Genomic DNA, 18840 nt, shown 5'->3' with positions numbered 1-18840 from the left:
GGATTAATGCCAAGCTAAACTTACTTCCTTTTTGATGGATCTGCACTGACCCATTTGGGTTTTCCCACAGCTTTCATGTTGTCCCTCTTGGTGTTGTCTCTGATGTCCAGGCATTTCTCACAAGCTACGCATCATTTATTGTTAGTATTGGACACTGTGCTAGACACTGAGATTACATAAAGAAAAACCCAAACAGGGTTCCTACCCTCATAGAATTTGCTTCCTGGTGGGGAATAATTTCCCAATTCTGGGATTTTTTCTCAGCCTCCAGCTCTCTCCTGTTTTTCCCAAACCACATGTGGTTTTCCTGAGTTGGCAGAATCCTCAGACTCCAGGGCTTCAGTGTCTGCTCCAACTCTCCTCTGTGCTCACATGCAGAGTGGGGAGGAAACTGGGTTGCAGTTTTCCTTGGCCAACAGGTGTTGCCCTCTTTTGCAATATGCCCAGAAATGCTACAATTCAGGTTCCATGCAACAGATATTAATTAGCTAATTTTCAAATTTGGCAAACCTACATTTCCAGCCTCACATTCCACTTCATCCCTTTAGTCATTACCAGCCCCAGCTCCTGCCTATAAGTTTCCAAGTCTGTGCCTTTTTGCTCAATTGATCTTCTCATTCAGGAACGCCAGACATCTCTTTCTCCACCTTTGGAAGTCCTACACATGTCCCAAGATCCAGCTCAAAAGCTGTCTCCTCCCAGACTGGATTGACTTACTTTGTTCAATAAAATCCCACTCAAGCCCCCACGCTTGACTTGTGCAACACTATTGTACTGTCATCTTCCTTTCTCAGTCAATCAGTTACTTGTCTGTCTTGCCCACTGGAGTCCTTGACTTCTTTGAAGGCAAGGGTCTTCAGAACTCCCATCCTGTCCAGCTACAGCACTTACAACTGGAACTAGCAAACTAAGGCCTGAGCCAAAAATGGTTAAAATAATTGAAAAAAAATCAACAGAATAATGTTTTGTTAAAATTACATGAAATTCAAATTTCAGGAACCAAAAATAAAGCTTTGTTGTAACACACAGCCTCTCCTTTCTATGACTGCTTTTGAGTTCCCGTGGCAGCGCTCAGTAGTTGAAAAAGAGATCTTATGGCCCACATACCCTAAGAAATACTATATGGCCCTTCACAGAAAATCTTTACTTTACAATAAATAAAGACTTTACAATAAGGGTTTTATGATTGAATCACTGGGTCCAGACACCAAGATTCTAAGTACATATCCTCTCCAAGTTTTCCTTTCTTTGTGTAGTGGAGGCAATAACTATCTTGCCTTGAAGTTGCCATGAACATCAAGTGAAATAATGCACTTAGGAAAGTATACAAGCATCCTATAAAGACAACTGTGTTTATCATGTACTAAAAAGATGATACAGTGATAAAATGGAAAAAAACCCACTATTTTTATTCTCCCCTTCTTTCACAGCCTTCATTTAAACTTGATATTATAAGAAAAAATCAATTTTTACCATTTTCTTAAAGTTTATTTATTTATTTTTAGAGAGAGGGAAAGGGAAGGAGAAAGAGGGAAAGAAATATTGATGTGTTGGTTACCTATCGCAGGCCCCCAGCTGGGGACTGGCCTGCAACCCAGGCATGTGCCCCAAGTGGGAATTGAACCTGGACACTTTCGTTCACAGGCCAGCACTCAATCCACTGAGCCACACCAGCCAGGGCTAATTTTTTTTTACATTCAATATTCTATTAGTTTCAAGTTGTGTATTAGTTACAGAATAGTGGTTAGACAATCATATAGTTTACAGTGTACCCCCTGTATTTCCAGGACCCACCCGGCACAACGTGGTCATTACAACATTACTGACTATATTCCCTATTTAAGTGACAGCAGGGTTGGTTACAGGTTCCTTCCTTCCGATCTTTCTTTCGTATTGCTCCCACTTCCTTTACTTTCTCAGTTGTAACTTCTCCCCTCATTTTCTTTATATAGTATCTCAATTGGTCCTCATAATCTGCGAAAGCAGTAGGACACGCCTGATTAATCCATTTTACAGACCAGAAAACTGAGGCCAATTCCAGTTGGCTGCGGAACTCTGACTCAGCACGCAGGGAGCCCTCAAAGGCGCGCTTTTCGCTTTTCCTAAGGAGCAACCGCTCAGCAAAGAGAACAAACCTCACCCTGTTGGGCTTCCAAGCTTCGTTCTCAAGTTCCTCTTCAGTATTCACGTTCCACATTCTTTTCTCCTGGCTCCCCGACCCCATTCTTTAACTGCGCCCCCCCTTCTCGAGAGCAGGTGGTAGGCTCCGCGCTCAACGCGCAGGCGCGCGCCGTGTAGGCGGGGGCGGGGCGGGAACTTGGGGGGTGGGGTGTGCGCGGGCTCGCTTTTGGGTCGCGGCGGGAGCAGGAGGCACCGCCACTCCAGTGCGCAGGCGCCTGGCGGTTACCGGTCTCGCCATGGAGCGGAAAGGTGAGCGGTGAAGCGGCCTTCGCCACGAGGGGCAACGGCCGCCGGGGCGAGGCCCGGGTCAACGCCGGGAGCTTGGCCTAACCGCCGCAGTCGGGTACCAGGGCGTGCGGCGCCCCTCCACTGAGGTGGCGCCGCCCCTCAATCCCCGCCTCTGGGCTGCTGGTCCGCGCCCCTCTGCCCAGGCGTCCTTCCACGCCGACAGCCCTCGCCCCTTGTTCCCCACCAGGCCGGCCCGCTTCTTGAGGCCACTGCAGAGCCCCGCTCTCCGCGGGCGAGGCAGATACCCGGCCGCCGGCCCCCTGACCTGGACCGAGCACCCTCCGGTGCACCCCGCCTGGGTGCTGCTTTGCGCCCCGTGGACCGCCAGCCCCCTGGCAGGCTGTCTCACCGAAGCCGCGGCGCTCGCCCCGGAGCCGCCCCTTAGGCAGGCCCAGCACCCGGGCCTCGCGCCCCTGCTAGGTCTCCACCCTCACCTTGGTCACCTCCTTTCCTCCACATTCGCCCTTCATCCATCCCTCTCTCCTGCAGTGCTTGCGCTCCAGGCCCGAAAGAAAAGGACCAAGGCCAAGAAGGACAAAGCCCAAAGGAAGTGAGTCTTGAACCCCAACATCCCGTTCATTGGATTTCCTCCCACACCTCCTGTTTCACGGGCACCGGGTTTGGGCACCCTGCGGCCCAGCCACATGGCCTCGGGCCGCCTTGGAGAGTCGCTCTCCATGAACCTAGTGGAAGGGAGCGTCTGTTGCCGAAGGCCAGGCCTGGGTCTCACACCTCCATCCCTGCTGAAAGGGCTGTTGGAGGAGGACCACCAGAGCTACCGTCCGGTCATTACCCTCCCCAAACTCCGGAGAGGCACCGCAGACCTCCTCTAGTTTGGGCCTCCCAACGGAGCTGGTGGATCAGTACCAGTCTGTCCGTGAACTCTGGTCTCTTTTCCATACCTGCCTGCCCAGCGTCTTAACTTGCCTCCTACGTCTGCACTGTAGGCCATCAGGGAATTCTTGAATGAATTTGCCGTTTGGTCTGCCAGGCATATGTCCCCTTTTACAGAGGAGGGCAAGGACCTTTCCCTGGGTTAGTCAACTTCCTGAGCCTGCGAGGCGCGTTGCCCTTGCCTGCCTTGCCTGCATGAAGTGTGCAGGCAGACCACTGTCTACACGGTTCTCTACTGCTTCGCTTTTTTGCTAAACCTCAAAGTCCTCACTCAGAATGCGACTGTTTAAGCAACACTGTTAATGATTCTAGTTTGGTGTATGCCACATGTCCGGTTTTATCAGCAGGATGCATAACCTTAGCGCTATTGTGGGAAACACAAAAGTTGAACACAGCCTAGAGAAACGCCCAGTAGAGGGCTTCTGCAAGTGAGGCTCAGTCTAAAGAAGTTTTCCTCTTGTACCAACGTTCAATTGCATAGAGTCTTCGAAATTGGAATTTAGATAGTTCGTATTCAGAAGAAAAGTTATTTTCATGACACCTTCCATTTCTTGATGTTATGTGAAATACATAATCTACATAATCTAATTCTGAGCTGGTATAAATGTATTTCAGAGGCTTTCCTAGGTTGCTCTTCTGAATGACAATACCAGATAGGGGTGTATGTGTTTTTGGTGGCTATCTAATGTTTGAGAAGAGCACACAATGACTTCTATCAATAGAGTTAAGTGGTAGGTGATCTCACCTCTTGCTCCATTTCTGTCATCTGTCTTATGAATTTTTTATATTGTAAAGTGGTAACCAACACATTTAATGTGAGCTCATATGTGTCTGTGTTTTCCTCCTGATGTCCATGTATGGATTAGTCAAACCTGGTTTTTAATCCAGATTCGGCTTTAATGGAAACAGCAAGGAGCTAACCTGGTTCTAGCATACAGTGGGAACTTAAACATTACTCATTTTCTTTTTGTGCCTCATTTTTGATATTCTCTGTGGAGCTGATAATGTGTTTTATTTATGTTATTTTAATAATCTTTTTTGCTGATGTAGGGAGATGGTGATTTTATTATTTACTGTATTATTTAGCAGTCTCTTGTCCTGGTATCTCCACATGGAAATTAACTTTGATATTTACCTGATCGACCTATATATATTTGGGAGGTTATGTATAGGTGATCATGCACTTAACATACATATTTATTACATTTGGAGTACGTATTAGACTATATACCTATTTCTAAAGCCAAATTGTATGTACTTTGGACGATCTGTTATTCATTTACTACTGTGAATAGCCTACTTATTTCTGTTCTTAATTATTTCCCGGACTTGTACAAAAGCAAGCAAAATAGTACAAATAATCTAGCAGTTATTTTACTGAGTATTTAATCCTTTGTACTTTGACTCCTGAAATATATGTTGAATTGAACTGACCCCATTTACTTGTAGTGGTCAGAGGTGCTTTATTTTTTTTGTCTTCAGTTAATACCTTTTCTGGATGACTTTTTTTTTTCCTTCCTTTTAAGTAGCTGAAATGTCTTAATTAAACTAATTTGGTTAGCCTACTGTGTCAGAAGTTTCAGCCCCATGTGATTCAGGTAACTTGACTCTGTTCCATGACTCCTGACTTGCAGTCATCTGCAAAGGCTAGATGTTAGTTACCAGGGGATTGATCAGGGAGAAGGTCTGAAGAGGAAGCATGCCATCTAGTTTGGGTTACAGTTAGTCAGATCTGGTTTGAATTTTGATTTTGGCTTCTTTTTAGCAATCTGACCTTGGATAACTTAGTTAAGGAAATAGGTCTTACATGTTCTTAAGTTGTCTGGTAGCTCAGTCATAATAAAAACTGATCAGGATCTGAAGTTATTAAACAACCAAGTACTTAAGTGAAAAGTTTTAGAAACTTGAAAGTACAACAGTACTTTCAACATCCCTGGTAATTTGTTCCAGACACTGTACTCTTACTAACATTAACTTGGTGGTAATCTGCTATTTTACTATACAGATAAAAGACTGAGATTTGTAAGATCACTCTCCTATAAATTGTAAAGATAGGGTTCCAACCCAGTCTGACATACCCCAGAGGCCCTAGGTACTAACCACTGCTATCAACCAGTGCAATTTCTTTTGGTGTTTCTGAGGACAAATAAGATAGAGGCTGAATGAACAGAGACTTCTGAATAAGGGACCTCTGGGCGCCCTATGTAGCCTTTCATGGCCCCTGCTGACGGCTCTAAAGGAGCAGAATCTCTGATCTCCTTTAGAGCCTTCAGTTTTGCAGTATGTAATACCAATAGCTGGACCTTTATCTGTTTGTCATAAGGTTTTGTAACTTATTTGCAGTTGCATTGCTTTTAAAATTGTTTTATGAACATAATTCCAGAATGAATTTCAATATTAATCAATTTTATTACTTAGGAAGTTAATTTGGACAGTACTTTTCACTGTAGTTGCAGTTGAAGAACTTTGTGGATTTAGTGTAGATTTGGTAGTAAAGTTATTTGAACTGGAGAAGAGCTTTTTGCTTTATTCTAGTACTTAATTGCTGTATGGAGGCAGAGGGGAGATGGTTTTTACTACTTCATTTTCCAAGTGATTGTTACATTTAAAGTTTAGAGGAAAAATACTTACAGATTTCCAACATCTTAAACTGGTAGTGAGCAGAATATATAACCTTGACCAATTTTTTAAAATTAAAATGTTTGTAAAACTACTAAATACTTTTAACACTGAAGAGTGTACCTTGGAAATTGGTTCTACATCAGTTCCATATAGTGCAAGCATTACTTTTTTTTGTATATTTTTTAAAAATACATTTTTATTGCTTTATGCTGTTACAGTTGTCCAATTTGTCTCCCAGTCTGCCTCCCACTCACCAAGTGCTCCCCATTCCTGCAGCAATACCATTCCTACCTTATTTCATGTCCATGGGTCATGCATACTACTCTTCTTTGGCTTCTCTATTTCCTGTACAGTTCTAACATCCTTTTGCCTTTCTGTAACTACCTATTTGTACTTCTGTTATCCCTGTACCTTTTCCCCCACTTTCCCCTTCCCCTCCCAACTGGTAACATCCAGATGATCTCCATATCTATGATTCTGTTTCTCTGTTCTGCTTGTTTGCTTAGTCTGTTTTGTTGTTTTAGATTCAGTTGTTGATAGTTGTGAATTTGTTGCCATTTTAATGTTCATAGTTTTTGATTTTATGTTTCTTAGACAAAAGTCCCTTTAACATTTCAGGTAATAATGGCTTGGTGATGATGAATTCCTTCAGATTTACCTTGTCTAGGAAGCACTTTATCTGCCCTTGATTCTAAACGATAGCTTTGCTAGGTAGAATAATCTAGGTTGTAGGTCTTTGCTTTTCATCACTTTGAATATTTCTTGCCAGTCCTTTCTAGCCTGCAAAGTTTCTTTTGAGAAATCAGCTGGTAGTATCTTATGGGAGTTCCTTTGTAGGTAACGGTCTTTTTTTCTTATGCGCTTTAAGATTCTCTTTATCTTTAACCTTGACATTTAATTACGATGTGTCTTGGTGTGGTCCACTTTGAGTCTAACTTATTTGGGACTCTCTTGTGCTTCTTGGACTTGTATGTCTATTTCTTTCTCCAGATTGGGGAGGGTTTCCTTGCAACCATTTTTTAAAATAAGTTTCCATTTCTTGTTCTTTCTTTTCTTCTTCCAGCACTCCTGTGATTTGAATGTTGGTAACTTTGAAGTTGTCCCAGAGGCTCCTTACCCTACCCTTGGTTTTTTTATTGTTCTTTTGTTTGTTTGTTTTTTTATTCTTTTTCTTCTTGCTGTTCTGAATATTTTTTTCTTCCTTGTGTTCCAAATCATTGATTTGATTCTTCGCTTCATCCCCTCCAGTGTTGCTTCCCTGTAAAATTTTCTTTATTTCACTTAGTGTAACCTTTATTTCTGCTAGGGTCTTTTTTTTTTTTTTTTTTAAGATTTTATTTATTTATTTTTAGAGAGGGAAGGGAGGGAGGAGGGGGCGTGGAGAGAGAAACATCAATGTGCGGTTGCTGGGGGTTATGGCCTGCAACCCATGAATGTACCCTGGCTGGGAATCGAACCTGGGACACTTTGGTTCCCAGCCGGCGCTGAATCCACTGAGCTGCGCCAGCCAGGGCTTCTGCTAGGGTCTTTTTTTACGCTTTTGAAGACTAGAATGAGTTTGATTCCCTCATAACCAGTGGTTTGAACACTACATCTAATAGATTGCTTATCTTCATTGCATTTAGCTCTTTTCTAAGCGTTTTCTTCTGGTCTTTCATTTGGGCCATGTTTCTTCATCTGTTTGTTTTAGCAGCCTCAACGTGTTTGTTTCTGTGTGTTAGGTAGAGTTGTTTCGACTCCATGTCTTGGTAGTGTGCCCTAATGTAGTAGGTGTCTCATAGGGTCCAGTGGCGCAGCCTCCCATCACCCAAGCTGTATTTCAGGTACACCCTTTGTGTGGGCTGAGTACACCCTCCTCTTGTAGTTGAGCCTTGTTAGCTGTTGGCAGATGACTGGGAGGGATTTACCCAGGCCAGTCAGCTGCAAGGACTGGCTGTGACTGACCACTGACCACCAGCCTCTGCCCTCTGTGGACCATCCGCTATTTAGGGTGTGGTGGTGCTCTGAAGTGGTCTGTAGCTCTCCATTGGGGGTGCTGGCCCTGGGGTTTCCCAGGTGGTACAGGCCAAGGTCAGCCCCCACCTGTGTTTTGCCTGAGGCACACCCAGCCTGAGCTGTAAAGCAATCTGAAATGTCTGCTAATTGTGCTGGGCTTGGACTCTCCAAGCAAGGCCAAGCTGTGACTCTAACCTGGTTGCTGCTCCTCCCCCGGCCTGGGCCTTCCTGAAGCCAGCTGTTGCTTGTTTGTTAGGATTTAGGAAGTTGTAAAGCATGAACCAAGATCAGCCATTCATATGGAAAAGCAGCTTGGGTGGACCCCTGAGTTCAGTGGGGCAAAGTCTCCAGGGATCTCCAAGGTGGGTCAAACAGTGTTAGCCAGGTTGGTGGAGTCTCAGATATGGCACTGGCTTGCCGGCTTTTTGATGGGAGGTTTTAGAAAATGGATAATGGCTTCTGCTCACCTTGATGGCAGACCCTTCAGTTTCTGCCTGTATACCACTGGTGGCTTTCAAACTGCTACCTGGTGCTGGACCTCAGAGGGAGTGAGTCTGAGTAAGTCTGTGTGTGGGTTCTTTAAGAGGAGCTGCCTGGGGCTGTAGCAGTTTCTTCTACGGACTCAGTCCCTACTGGTTTTTGCAGCAGTTTTGGGGACATAAACATTTTGCCATGTATAATGTATTCCCATGCACAATGTGCACCCATGTTTTTGCTTCAGACTTTCAGGAAAAGAAATCTTTTGTTTTAATTTTTTTAATTCAATTTTTTATTTATTTATATTTAGAAACAAAGTGAATTATCATATCCCAGGCTATTATTTTGTATGTGGATATTGTTATTGCTTTCTAGAGTTACACGTTTAATACATAAGCATAAATAAAAGAATTAAAAACATTTATATATTTATGGAATTAGTACTACCCATGCATAATGCACATCCTTATTTTCCCCCTCAAAAATTTGGGCAAAAAAGTACACATCATACATGGCAAAATGTGGTCTCTTCCTGGCACTGGAACCCTGGGCTGGGGGTCTTGGTGTGGGGCTAGGACTCCACTCCCAAGATATCCCTCCCGAATTTTTAGCCACCACACATGGGTGTGGTACCAGCCTGTTCCACGTCTGTGCCCCTTCTACCAGTCTGCATGGATGTGGTTTCTTTAATTCTGTAGTTGTCAGACTACCATTCAACTTGATTTCTGATGGTTTTTCTGTATTTTAGTTGTAATTTTGGTTCGCATCCCACACTCAATCCACTGAACATTTAGTTGTAATTTTGATGTGGTCGTGCGAAGAGGTGAGCCGTGGCTGCCTCTGCTACCATCTTGACCAGAAGTCCCTGAAATTCTCAATGTCAACTGTCACATCTTTTAAAAACTTGGCATTTTCAATTTTGTAATTACATTAGAAGAAGGTCCTTGGCAAAATTGCATTTCCGGGTTTTCCCTTTTCAAAACTACTTTCTTGTCCTCTTTTGTTCCTCAATAGGTTTATATGTGTTAGTAAATTTTGTTATAGAGACATAGCTGTGTTTGATTTTTTGAAATTTAGTAATTCCAATGATCCATAGAATTAGAATTATTTTTCTTTTAAGCTTTATTGTGGAATTTTTCAAATATATACAAAATGAGAGAAAATGGCAAAATAAACTTTGTGTGCTTATTTCAACTTCAGCAATGACCAATGCGGCTAATGTTTCATCTACAAGATCTCTCTGCTCCCCTCCATCTTATTTTAAAGCAAACCTCAGACATCATATCATTTTGTAAGATATGGACCCTTAATTTGTAAAAACATAACTACAATATTATTATCACACCTAAAAAAATTTTAGATAAGTCCTTAATAGCAAATATCCAAACAGGCATCAAATTTTCCTGCTAATTTTATGTTTGCTTGAATCAGGATTCATAAGGTCCTTACATTGCCATTGTTGGAAAAGTCTTTAGTCTATACATTCTCCGTGGGTTTTACTTTTGCCAGGCGACTTCATAGGTGGTGTTGTATACCTCTATTAGATGGCACCTACTGTCGAGTTGACTTTTTGTATGTGTGATGTTAGTGTCCGTTGATAGTGTGATTGATCTAGAAAATTTTCTAGATCCATTATTTAGGGTTGCAGAATGGTGATCTGTTATTTTTGGATTTATTAACTGTCATTCTTCTGTACAGAGAAACTTTACCTCATCTTTTTGGTTACCTAAAGAGATGCTTTGTATGTCTGAGAGACAGGAGAAGTACTTGGTACTTTGCAGTTTTCAAAATAATAAGTTGGATTCCTAGTATCCTCCAAAATGACCAGTAAAACTTTGAGTGTAAGTTCACATTTGTGGTCCAATTCAGTTGCATTTGTTTTTTTGTATTCAGCTTTATGGAGCTATAATTTACATAAAATTCACCTGTTTAAAGTGTGTACAATTCAGTAATTTTTAGTATGTTCACAGAGTTGTGAAACTACCATCAAGATCTAATGAGTTTTAACCACTTCCATCACCTCAAACAGAAACCCTTTACCCACAATGATACCCCACTAACCCTAAGCAACCACTAATCTACTTTCTGTCTCAATGGATTTTCCTAGTCTGGGCATTTCATATAAGTGGAATCATACCATATGAAGTCTTTTGTGATCAACTTAATTTACTTTGCAAGATGTTTTCATGGATTTTGTAGCATGTGTAGTTATTTTTATTGATTCTCTTGTCCTGTCTTTGGCCAGTGGATTCCCTTCATAATGGCCCCCTGAGTCCATTTGACTAAATTTGAGGCATTTTTGATAGCTTTGTGCATCTGATTTTACTTTCCGAATTTACTTTCGTGAGTTTTGTCCTTTTGTACCTCCCCCCGCCCCCCCCCCCCCCCCCCCCCCCGCCCCACAGGAAATAGTGCTTTGTCTAAGAACCATTCTGGGAACTTAAGATGCTTATTCCTACTGAGTTAGTCATTGTTTATAAGACTTTTCTGTGATTAGAGCTAGGAAATAAATTGTGTTCTCTCTCTAAAAAAAAATCATGCATTTATGTTATACTTGAACATCAAGTGACCCAGGGACTTTTCTTACCCTTAATTTTATGTCTCTATTTCCTTTTGCTTAGACCGAAAACCCCAGTTCTCAACAACAGCATCAGCGTGGTTACTCGTTTTCTTTTTCCCATGGTATAAATACCAAATAGTCTCAGAATGATGTTCCCAGTACTACCACCAACAATATGATTACTGAAGAAAGTTTATGACTTTTGTTATTGTTCTCATCCTTATGGTATATACTTTCTGGTTGTAGAGTCAAATTACTGAATTTTAAAGTTACATGGGCTAGTTCTTTGCTGAGTACTTATGTTACCACCTAGTTACACACATTTATTTGTTTCATTTTGCATAATCTTTGGCCTCCTGAAAGATACCTAACCTTGCAGAATTTGGATCATTTGTATTATTATTTTAAAATGAATAATGTATGTTAATTTGTGATTGTGTCGATATATTCTTAAAATGTGGCTTATGAAGCATACTGTGGTAAGCGAAAGGGAATGGTGATCTTTAGAATGTGCTGAGTGGGCCTTCTCTTTTATATCTAAAGAAGAAAAGACTTCTTAGCTCTTACTGCTTGTCTAGTGGGAAGATGAGCCCAGTCTTACCAGGTCATCAGATTTTTTTGAGAGATTCTCCAGATTGTTAGCGTTGGCAACTACTTAAAATTTTTTTCATCCATTGTAAACAAAAGTTTAGGTGCAAGATTTGGCTTAGAGCCTGCACTCTGTAATTTCTGCTGTAGAGTCTTCAGGGTGAGGGTCAGGCATTAATAGGCTTAGTACTGTCTCAAGCACCCTCTCCTAGAATGAAAGAAAGCGCAGTTGTAGAAGAGCCCTGTGCTTCCCATGAAAGGATTAACTTTGGGAATTTGAAAAAGATGACAAGAGATCAACTATGAAGATCAGAGTATCCAGTTTTCAACTACTTTAGCAACAAATGATTTCAGAAAGTTACCAGAAACCACAAAATAAGTTAAATATACTTGGTTCATTTTCAGAGAAGTATGGTAGCTCTGGACACCAAAGTCAGTTGGCAGGAGCTAGATAAATAAAAATCATGTTGATTTGCCATGACGTGCCTCTAGTTGTGCTGATGAAGATTAATGCCAGATGTCATTGGTAACTATTGGGTATTCACACTTTTGGTGGCATAAGTGCCTTGGTCAATATTGATATGTATTTTTAGGATAGCTTACCGAGGAATTTGAGAACATTTAATATATATTTTAATTACTTTATAAGAATTGTCACCAATAGTGGTGAACAAACATTAGTGTCATAAAGTTTGATGCTGGTGCCATGAAACATGTTGGTGATTTTTTTAAAAAGATTTTATTTATTTTTAGAGAGAGGGGAAGGGAAAAAAACCAAGAGGGAGAGAAACATCAGTGTGTGGTTGCCTGTCACGTGCCCTCTACTGGGGACCTGGCCTGCAACCCAGGCATGTCCTGACTCAGAATCGAACTGACAACCCTTTGGTTCACACACCAGCACTCAATCCACAGAGCCACACCAGCCAGGGCATGTTGGTGATCTTTACATATTATTTAATTTACTCAAATTTTAAATTCCTTTTTCTGAGTTAGTAGCCATTTTAAACAAGGCTCCCAGTCCTTGTAAACTTTTGTTTCCTAAAATACTGGTGTAGGCTCATTTTGTAACTGATTTTAAATGTAATTTATGGGCAGCAATATTGTATTTTCTCATTCACTTTGCTTTTAATTCTATTGCTGCTCTTCAGCCTGTGAATGTTCTTGAGTGTCCTTCCTTTCAACAGAGCAGTTTGATCAAAGATGTCAGGCTCTGTCTACACATGAGCTTGCTCCCTTGATTCTCTTATACTCCTTTTCTCTCTCTCTCTCTCAATGCCTTTGAGAATAGATTTAACAGGAATTGCATTTTGCATTTGTCTTTGCCATATTAAAAATGTGATGAAGTGTCGCAGGTTCAATTCCCAGTCAGGGCACATGCCTGGGTTGCAGGCCATGACCCCCAGCAACCGCACATTGATGTTTCTCTCTCTCTCTCCCTCCCTTCCCTCTCTAAAAATAAATAAATAAAATCTTTAAAAAATGTGATGGGATAAATTAGGTAACTTATGCTCAAGCTTCTGGGTGGAAGGATAATATACTGTATGTAGGTGTGCCCTCATGTGCTCTTTACCAAGAGTTTTTTCTTTGAATCACAGGGTCCTAGGTTCTGTTTTGCTTCCAGTGCTATTGTTGGTTGAACTTGGACACTGTCATTTGACTTTCTTGAGTCTGAGTTTCCTTATCTGTAGATGGTGAGGTTCTGAGGATGAATTGGGTGTGCTGAGCTGGAGTAAAGTGCTCTGGTGACTGCATCCTTCTGCATGCTTTTTTCCTTACCTTTGATAGGTTTGCCTTTAAATTTTATGTGGCATTTGTTACTATTAGTGATGTATCAAACTAATGGTTTTAATTTATCTGTTGGTATTATCTATTTATGTATCTGTATCAGGTGTAGTTTGGAGTATAGTCATCTAATGATCAGGGATAGTTTATATTTAATTATTTGTATATAACATCTGGTAAACTTAGGCATTCAGATTTTTATTTTGATGTTGCCAAATCCTGGCTGCAGTTTAGGATTACTAAATTGAGATTTTTACTTGAATATGTCTCAGAAGTTAAGTTCAGCCCTGGCTGGTGTGGCTCAGTGGATTGAGTGCCAGCCTGCAAATCAAAAGGCTGCCAGTTCGATTCCCAGTTGCAGCACATTGCCTGGGTTGCAGGCCCAGATCCCCATTAGGGGGCATGTGAGAGGCAACCACAAAAGAAACATTGATGTTTCTTTTTCTCTTTCTCCTTCCCTTCCCCTCTCTCTCAAAGTAAATAAATAAAATCTTTTTAAAAATTACTTTAAAAAAGAGGTTAAGTTAGTTTGTCAGTTTGCAGAAGAAAGAAATTATCCATCGGGAAAAAGTATATATGGGAAAGGTAGTAGGGAGAAGTTTAGCGTTTATGGAGCTCCACTGTCTGTAGGTACTGGAACTTAAAATAATATCTTACTAGATTTTTGCATGAGATCAGGTGTTCCGGAAGGGGTACAAAGATAACTTAAAACAGTCCTTCCCTTCAAGGGGTATATGATTTGTTTAAGGAAGGTAAGTATACAGATCTGCTTTTCTTCCAGTCTTAATTTCATTTGCTACGGTTACTGTAGCAAAGTCCCACAAATGGCTTAAACAACAGAAATGCATTGTCTCACAGTTCTGGAGTCCAATAGTCTGAAATCAAGGTGTCAGCAAGGTTGGTTCCTTCTGAGGACTGGGAGGGAAGGATCTGTTTCTCTCCTTGACTTAAAATGGCTGTCTTTTTACATCCCTCTGTGTGTTTCAATCTGCTTCCAGATTTCCGCCCTTTTTGTTAGGACACTAGTCATAATTGGGTTAGGGCTCATCCTAATGAATTTATCTTAATTTGAAGATCCTGTCTTCAAATAAAGTCACCTTCTGGGTTCCTGGACGTTAGAACTCCAGTATATCTTTTGGAGGAGGGAGGACACGATTCAACACATCACACAACTCCTAGAAGACAGTTCTCTACATTAGGAGACCCTACAATTCTTCATTCCTCAAGGTAGAAGGAAACAGAAGACTGAGTTTACATGAAAATTAACTAGTTTATAAAAGTAAGTTGCATAAAATGAACAAATGCTTGTTCCTTTTCCCTTATTTACTACGTGCAGTGCTAAAATTTATGTGTCAGGCAAGCATAACCTTTATAGTCCCTATGAGGTAGATATTTTTCCTACCCTTATTTTACACACTAGGCAAAGAGCTTCTTGAATTAACAGTTTACTTCAAGTCGTGGAGCTCTGATGAGCTGTGGAGCCACAATCAAATCTGAATCTCCTGACCCCAGAGACCTTGGCTGGAACTACCTCTGCAGTGTCTTTTGTATCTAAAATGTCCTGCTACATTTCACCACCTCTTGCCAAAGGAATTTTTCTAAAGTACTGCATTTGGAGGGTCACTTGACTGCTTAAATCTCTTGATGACTTCCTTTCACATAAAATACTTCAATTGTTGAAAACTCTTTACAGTCTAGTTCCAGTAGGGTACTAGTGAGGGTTGGGGGTGTAATGGATTTCAATTGAAGAATGATGAGTAATAGTGAAAGATGAAAGAGAAGGTGGCATGCCTTGTATGTATCCCTTTTCTAGGCATTTGGGTTACCCCAGTGAGCAAAATAAAGTCTGTCCTTGTGAAACTTACATTCCAGGAGTGTGGGGAGGAAGACGATACCATGTCTAGTGCTGAAGAAAAGTAAAGCAGGGTGAAGGAGGTAGGGGATCCATGCATCCAGCTTCACTTTTAAGATGTCAGGGTCAGGGAAGTTCTCTGAAAAGTTAACACTAACCTACACCTGAAGAGAGAAGGTCATAGATGGGTTTGGGTGGCAATGAAAAGTCAGATCATGTAAGGCCTTGTGGGCTATGGTGAAAACACCTGTTTTTAATGTAGTGATTGCCTAATTTTGCTGCTTTATTACAGATCACCAGTTTTTGTTTGAAGTGAGTTTAAAATGTTGCCTGTGGAAACATAGGCTGCTGGGATTAGATCACAGAGTGCCATCTAGTGGCCATATACTATAAATGTGGATGAGCCTTCCAGAAAATAAGCAGGCTCTACAGTTTGTGTTGCCAGCTCAGTCACATACAATAAATGGATAATATGGATGCCTGACAAAAATCTTCATTTATAGATGAAGGTTTCAAATATGAAAGCAAGTTGCAGACATTGTGCCTCTTGACCCCTAAATATCTTGTGTATTCCCTTAGAACAAGGACATTCACTTATATAATCACAACATAGTTATCAAAATAGAAGATAGATTTTTCCAGATCTGCTGCTTCTGTTGCTACCTCATCCCAGGACCTTTTGTTATGAAGAGCTGTTAGTTTGCTGTAGGCCAGATGTCAAGAAGTCAAAGTAAGCAAGGAGATTTCTAATTCCTTGTCTTTGGATTAATCCAGAGATAGTTTTAATTCTTAAAAATGGAAGGGAATATATCAGTCCCCCTTACTTGCAGTTTTGCTTTCTGCAATTTCAGTTACCTGCAACCAACCATGGACTAAAAATACTAAATTGGAAATCCCAGAAATAAACAATTCTTACGTTTTAAATTGGGTGCTATTCTAAGTAGCAGGATGAAATCTCACACTGCGCTGCTGCATCCAGTCTTCTCTGCCCATCGTATCCAGGCCGTACACCTACCTGCCCCAGGAGTCGCATAGTAGCCATCTTGGTATCAGATCACTGTTGTGCTTGTGTTAAAGCCACCCTTATTTAATGTAATAATGGCCCCAAAGCCATTCACATGACTTCTGTTACAGTATATTGTTACAATTGTTCTATTTTATTATTAGTTATTGTTGTTAATCTCACTGTGCCTAATTTGTAAACTTTATCATAGGTAGGTATGTGTAGGGAAAAACATAGTGTATATAGTGCTCAGTATTATCCACCGTTTCAGGCATACATGGGAGCTCTTGAACATACCCCGGTGGATAAAGGTGAACAACTGTACCTTATATTTGAAACAACTCTATTGAGGTATAATTTACAAACAATATAATGAACTCATTTTAAGAGTGCAGTTTAGTGTGTTTTGACAAAAGTATGCATTCATATAACCAGCACCCCAGTCAAAGCTGTAACATTTTTATCACTGCAGGAACTTCACTGTGTGTGTTGTCTTTGTATCCTGTCTCACTCTCCCCATCCTGGCCCTAGGCAACCACTGCTTCTGCCAGTGATTAGTTTGGCTGGTCAGCAATTTCATATAAGTAGAATTATGTGTACTCTTTAGTGTGTAGTTTCTGTTCAGCAGGATGATTTTGAGATTCCTTTGTGCTGGTCACATGGGTTAGTAGTTTATTCCTTTTTATCACTGAATGCTGATCAATTGTGAGAATATACCGGAGTTTGTTAATGTCTTTTCTATTGATTGGTTGACATCAATGGTTTTTGGGGTTTTTTTTTTTCCTTTCTCTTTGGGGCCATTATGAATGAAGTTTGTATTCTTGTGTCAATCTATGAATGGACATATCTTTTCTTTCTCTAGGATTTGAAGTGCTGGAATGTGGTTGAGGTCTGTTTTATTTTACATAAAACTGCCAAAGTTTTCCAAAATTACTGCTATTTAACATTACTACTAACAGTGTATGAGAATTTCAGTTACTCCACTTTTGATTTTAATTTTTATTTATTTTTCCTTGATGACTAAATGCTGGCCGTGACAAGTCCTTTTATCAGATATTTTGACAAAGTCCAGTTTATTTTTTTTCTTAATTTTTTTCTTCCATCAGTGTATTTTTTGGGGTTTTAGGAAATACTTGCCTACTCTAAGGTTGTGAGGATATTTTCTTAAGTTTTGGTCTCGAAGTTTTAGCTTTTACATTTATTTCTGGGGCAAGAGAGGTGAATATATCTTTTTTGTTTTGTTTTCCCATAAAATACAGAGAAGTATATTAAGATTAAAATTTTCAACCCCCATGCACATGCCCTTGAGAAATCAAAGGCATTATATAAACTCTGTTTCAACATATTTATTATAGATGTCTCCTGAGTCTACATGTAAATCTTTCCCAGTTGACTTAATTTTATTTTGGTATACTTTAATAAAATATTGACATTTAAGTTATCTTCAATTTTATAGTATTATAAGTAGAGTTGAAATAAATATTTTTGAATATATTTTTACTTACATTTTGCTTTTATGCAAATATTTTTATAGCTTTCTAGTAATAAAATTTCTAGTCAAATGTTTTACCCATTTAATATCTTGCCTTTTGATCTAAACTGCGAAATGCCTTCAAAATATTAAACTTGTTTACTCATATACTGTGGGTATTAGTATTTGCTAAAACTTAATATTGTTAGCATTTTTAATGCTATCTTTAATTTTGTCAAATGTCAGAAGGGAAAATTGTCTCAGTTTCTCATTTCCTATGGAGCTTTTCCCCCCCTCTTAGTAGCCATCTTAATACTGTTAAAACAACTACTTCTAAAGTGAGGTAGTTAAGTACCTCTAAAGTTTTAATTTTGAAGAAAAATTTAAAAGTTAACTTTTAGATCTGAATTCTGAGTACTAAATCAGACTGAGAAATTTTTAAAGGCTTCTGATGCCCTGCCTCATGCTGTTAATATGTTAGTTGCTATTCCTCTGGCCAGGAAAACTGGGCCCAGATGATGGGAAGTAGTTGCAGGTATGACCATCTTGCAATAGTGATGGCCAGCATTGGGAAGCAGCCTCTGAGGCTGAAGCACCCATTCATTTAGTGGAACTGGAGAAATTAGGTAGAGAGATGAGGGGCCCTAGGAGAACATAAAAATGAAGTCAATAAGAAAGCATTTGCTTTTCATCAAATCAGTAGATAAAATAATTTTGATGTAAAATTGAAAGATGACTATAAATTTATTAATGGTGCCACAGAATTAAGTCTGTCTAAGTCGGAAAACTTCTGAATGCCTAGGAGTTGTAAGTCAGTGTGTAAAACAAAATGAATAAGACGCAGTTTGTGTTCTCATGAAAATTATAGTGTAGTTTCAGGTGATGGCAAAGAAAAATTAATGTTGTTACACAAATATTCTGCCTAATAACTGAATCTGACTGACCAGATGTCAAAAAAACAAACAAACAAAAAAAAAAACACACAAAAAACTCCATTCTTGAGCAAATGTCTACTTTATGAAAGGAAATCTCTGCTTTGGTGGTTTACAAGTGGAATTAGTAACTATACCTTTACTAGATTTTCATAAGCCACAAGAAAATCATTAATCATTTATTTCCATGTCAAG

At 40.1% G+C, this 18840-nt stretch overlaps 1 protein-coding gene across 1 annotated transcript in view; it reads left to right on the top strand.

The window, feature by feature from the left end:
- Positions 1-2331: 2331 nt before the first annotated feature.
- SRPK1 (SRSF protein kinase 1) overlaps positions 2332-18840 on the top strand; it is a 72223-nt gene continuing 55714 nt past the window's right edge. The window contains 1 exon segment of the mRNA XM_028508724.2: positions 2332-3019. Within this exon segment, the coding sequence (XP_028364525.1) occupies positions 2418-3019 (602 nt within the window). The 5' untranslated portion in view covers positions 2332-2417.

The sequence above is a fragment of the Phyllostomus discolor genome, chromosome 4 (genome assembly GCF_004126475.2).
Source record: "Phyllostomus discolor isolate MPI-MPIP mPhyDis1 chromosome 4, mPhyDis1.pri.v3, whole genome shotgun sequence".
Lineage (NCBI taxonomy): Eukaryota > Metazoa > Chordata > Mammalia > Chiroptera > Phyllostomidae > Phyllostomus > Phyllostomus discolor.
Note: the sequence above shows the minus strand (reverse complement) of the source record. Positions and strands in the feature narration are given on the sequence as shown.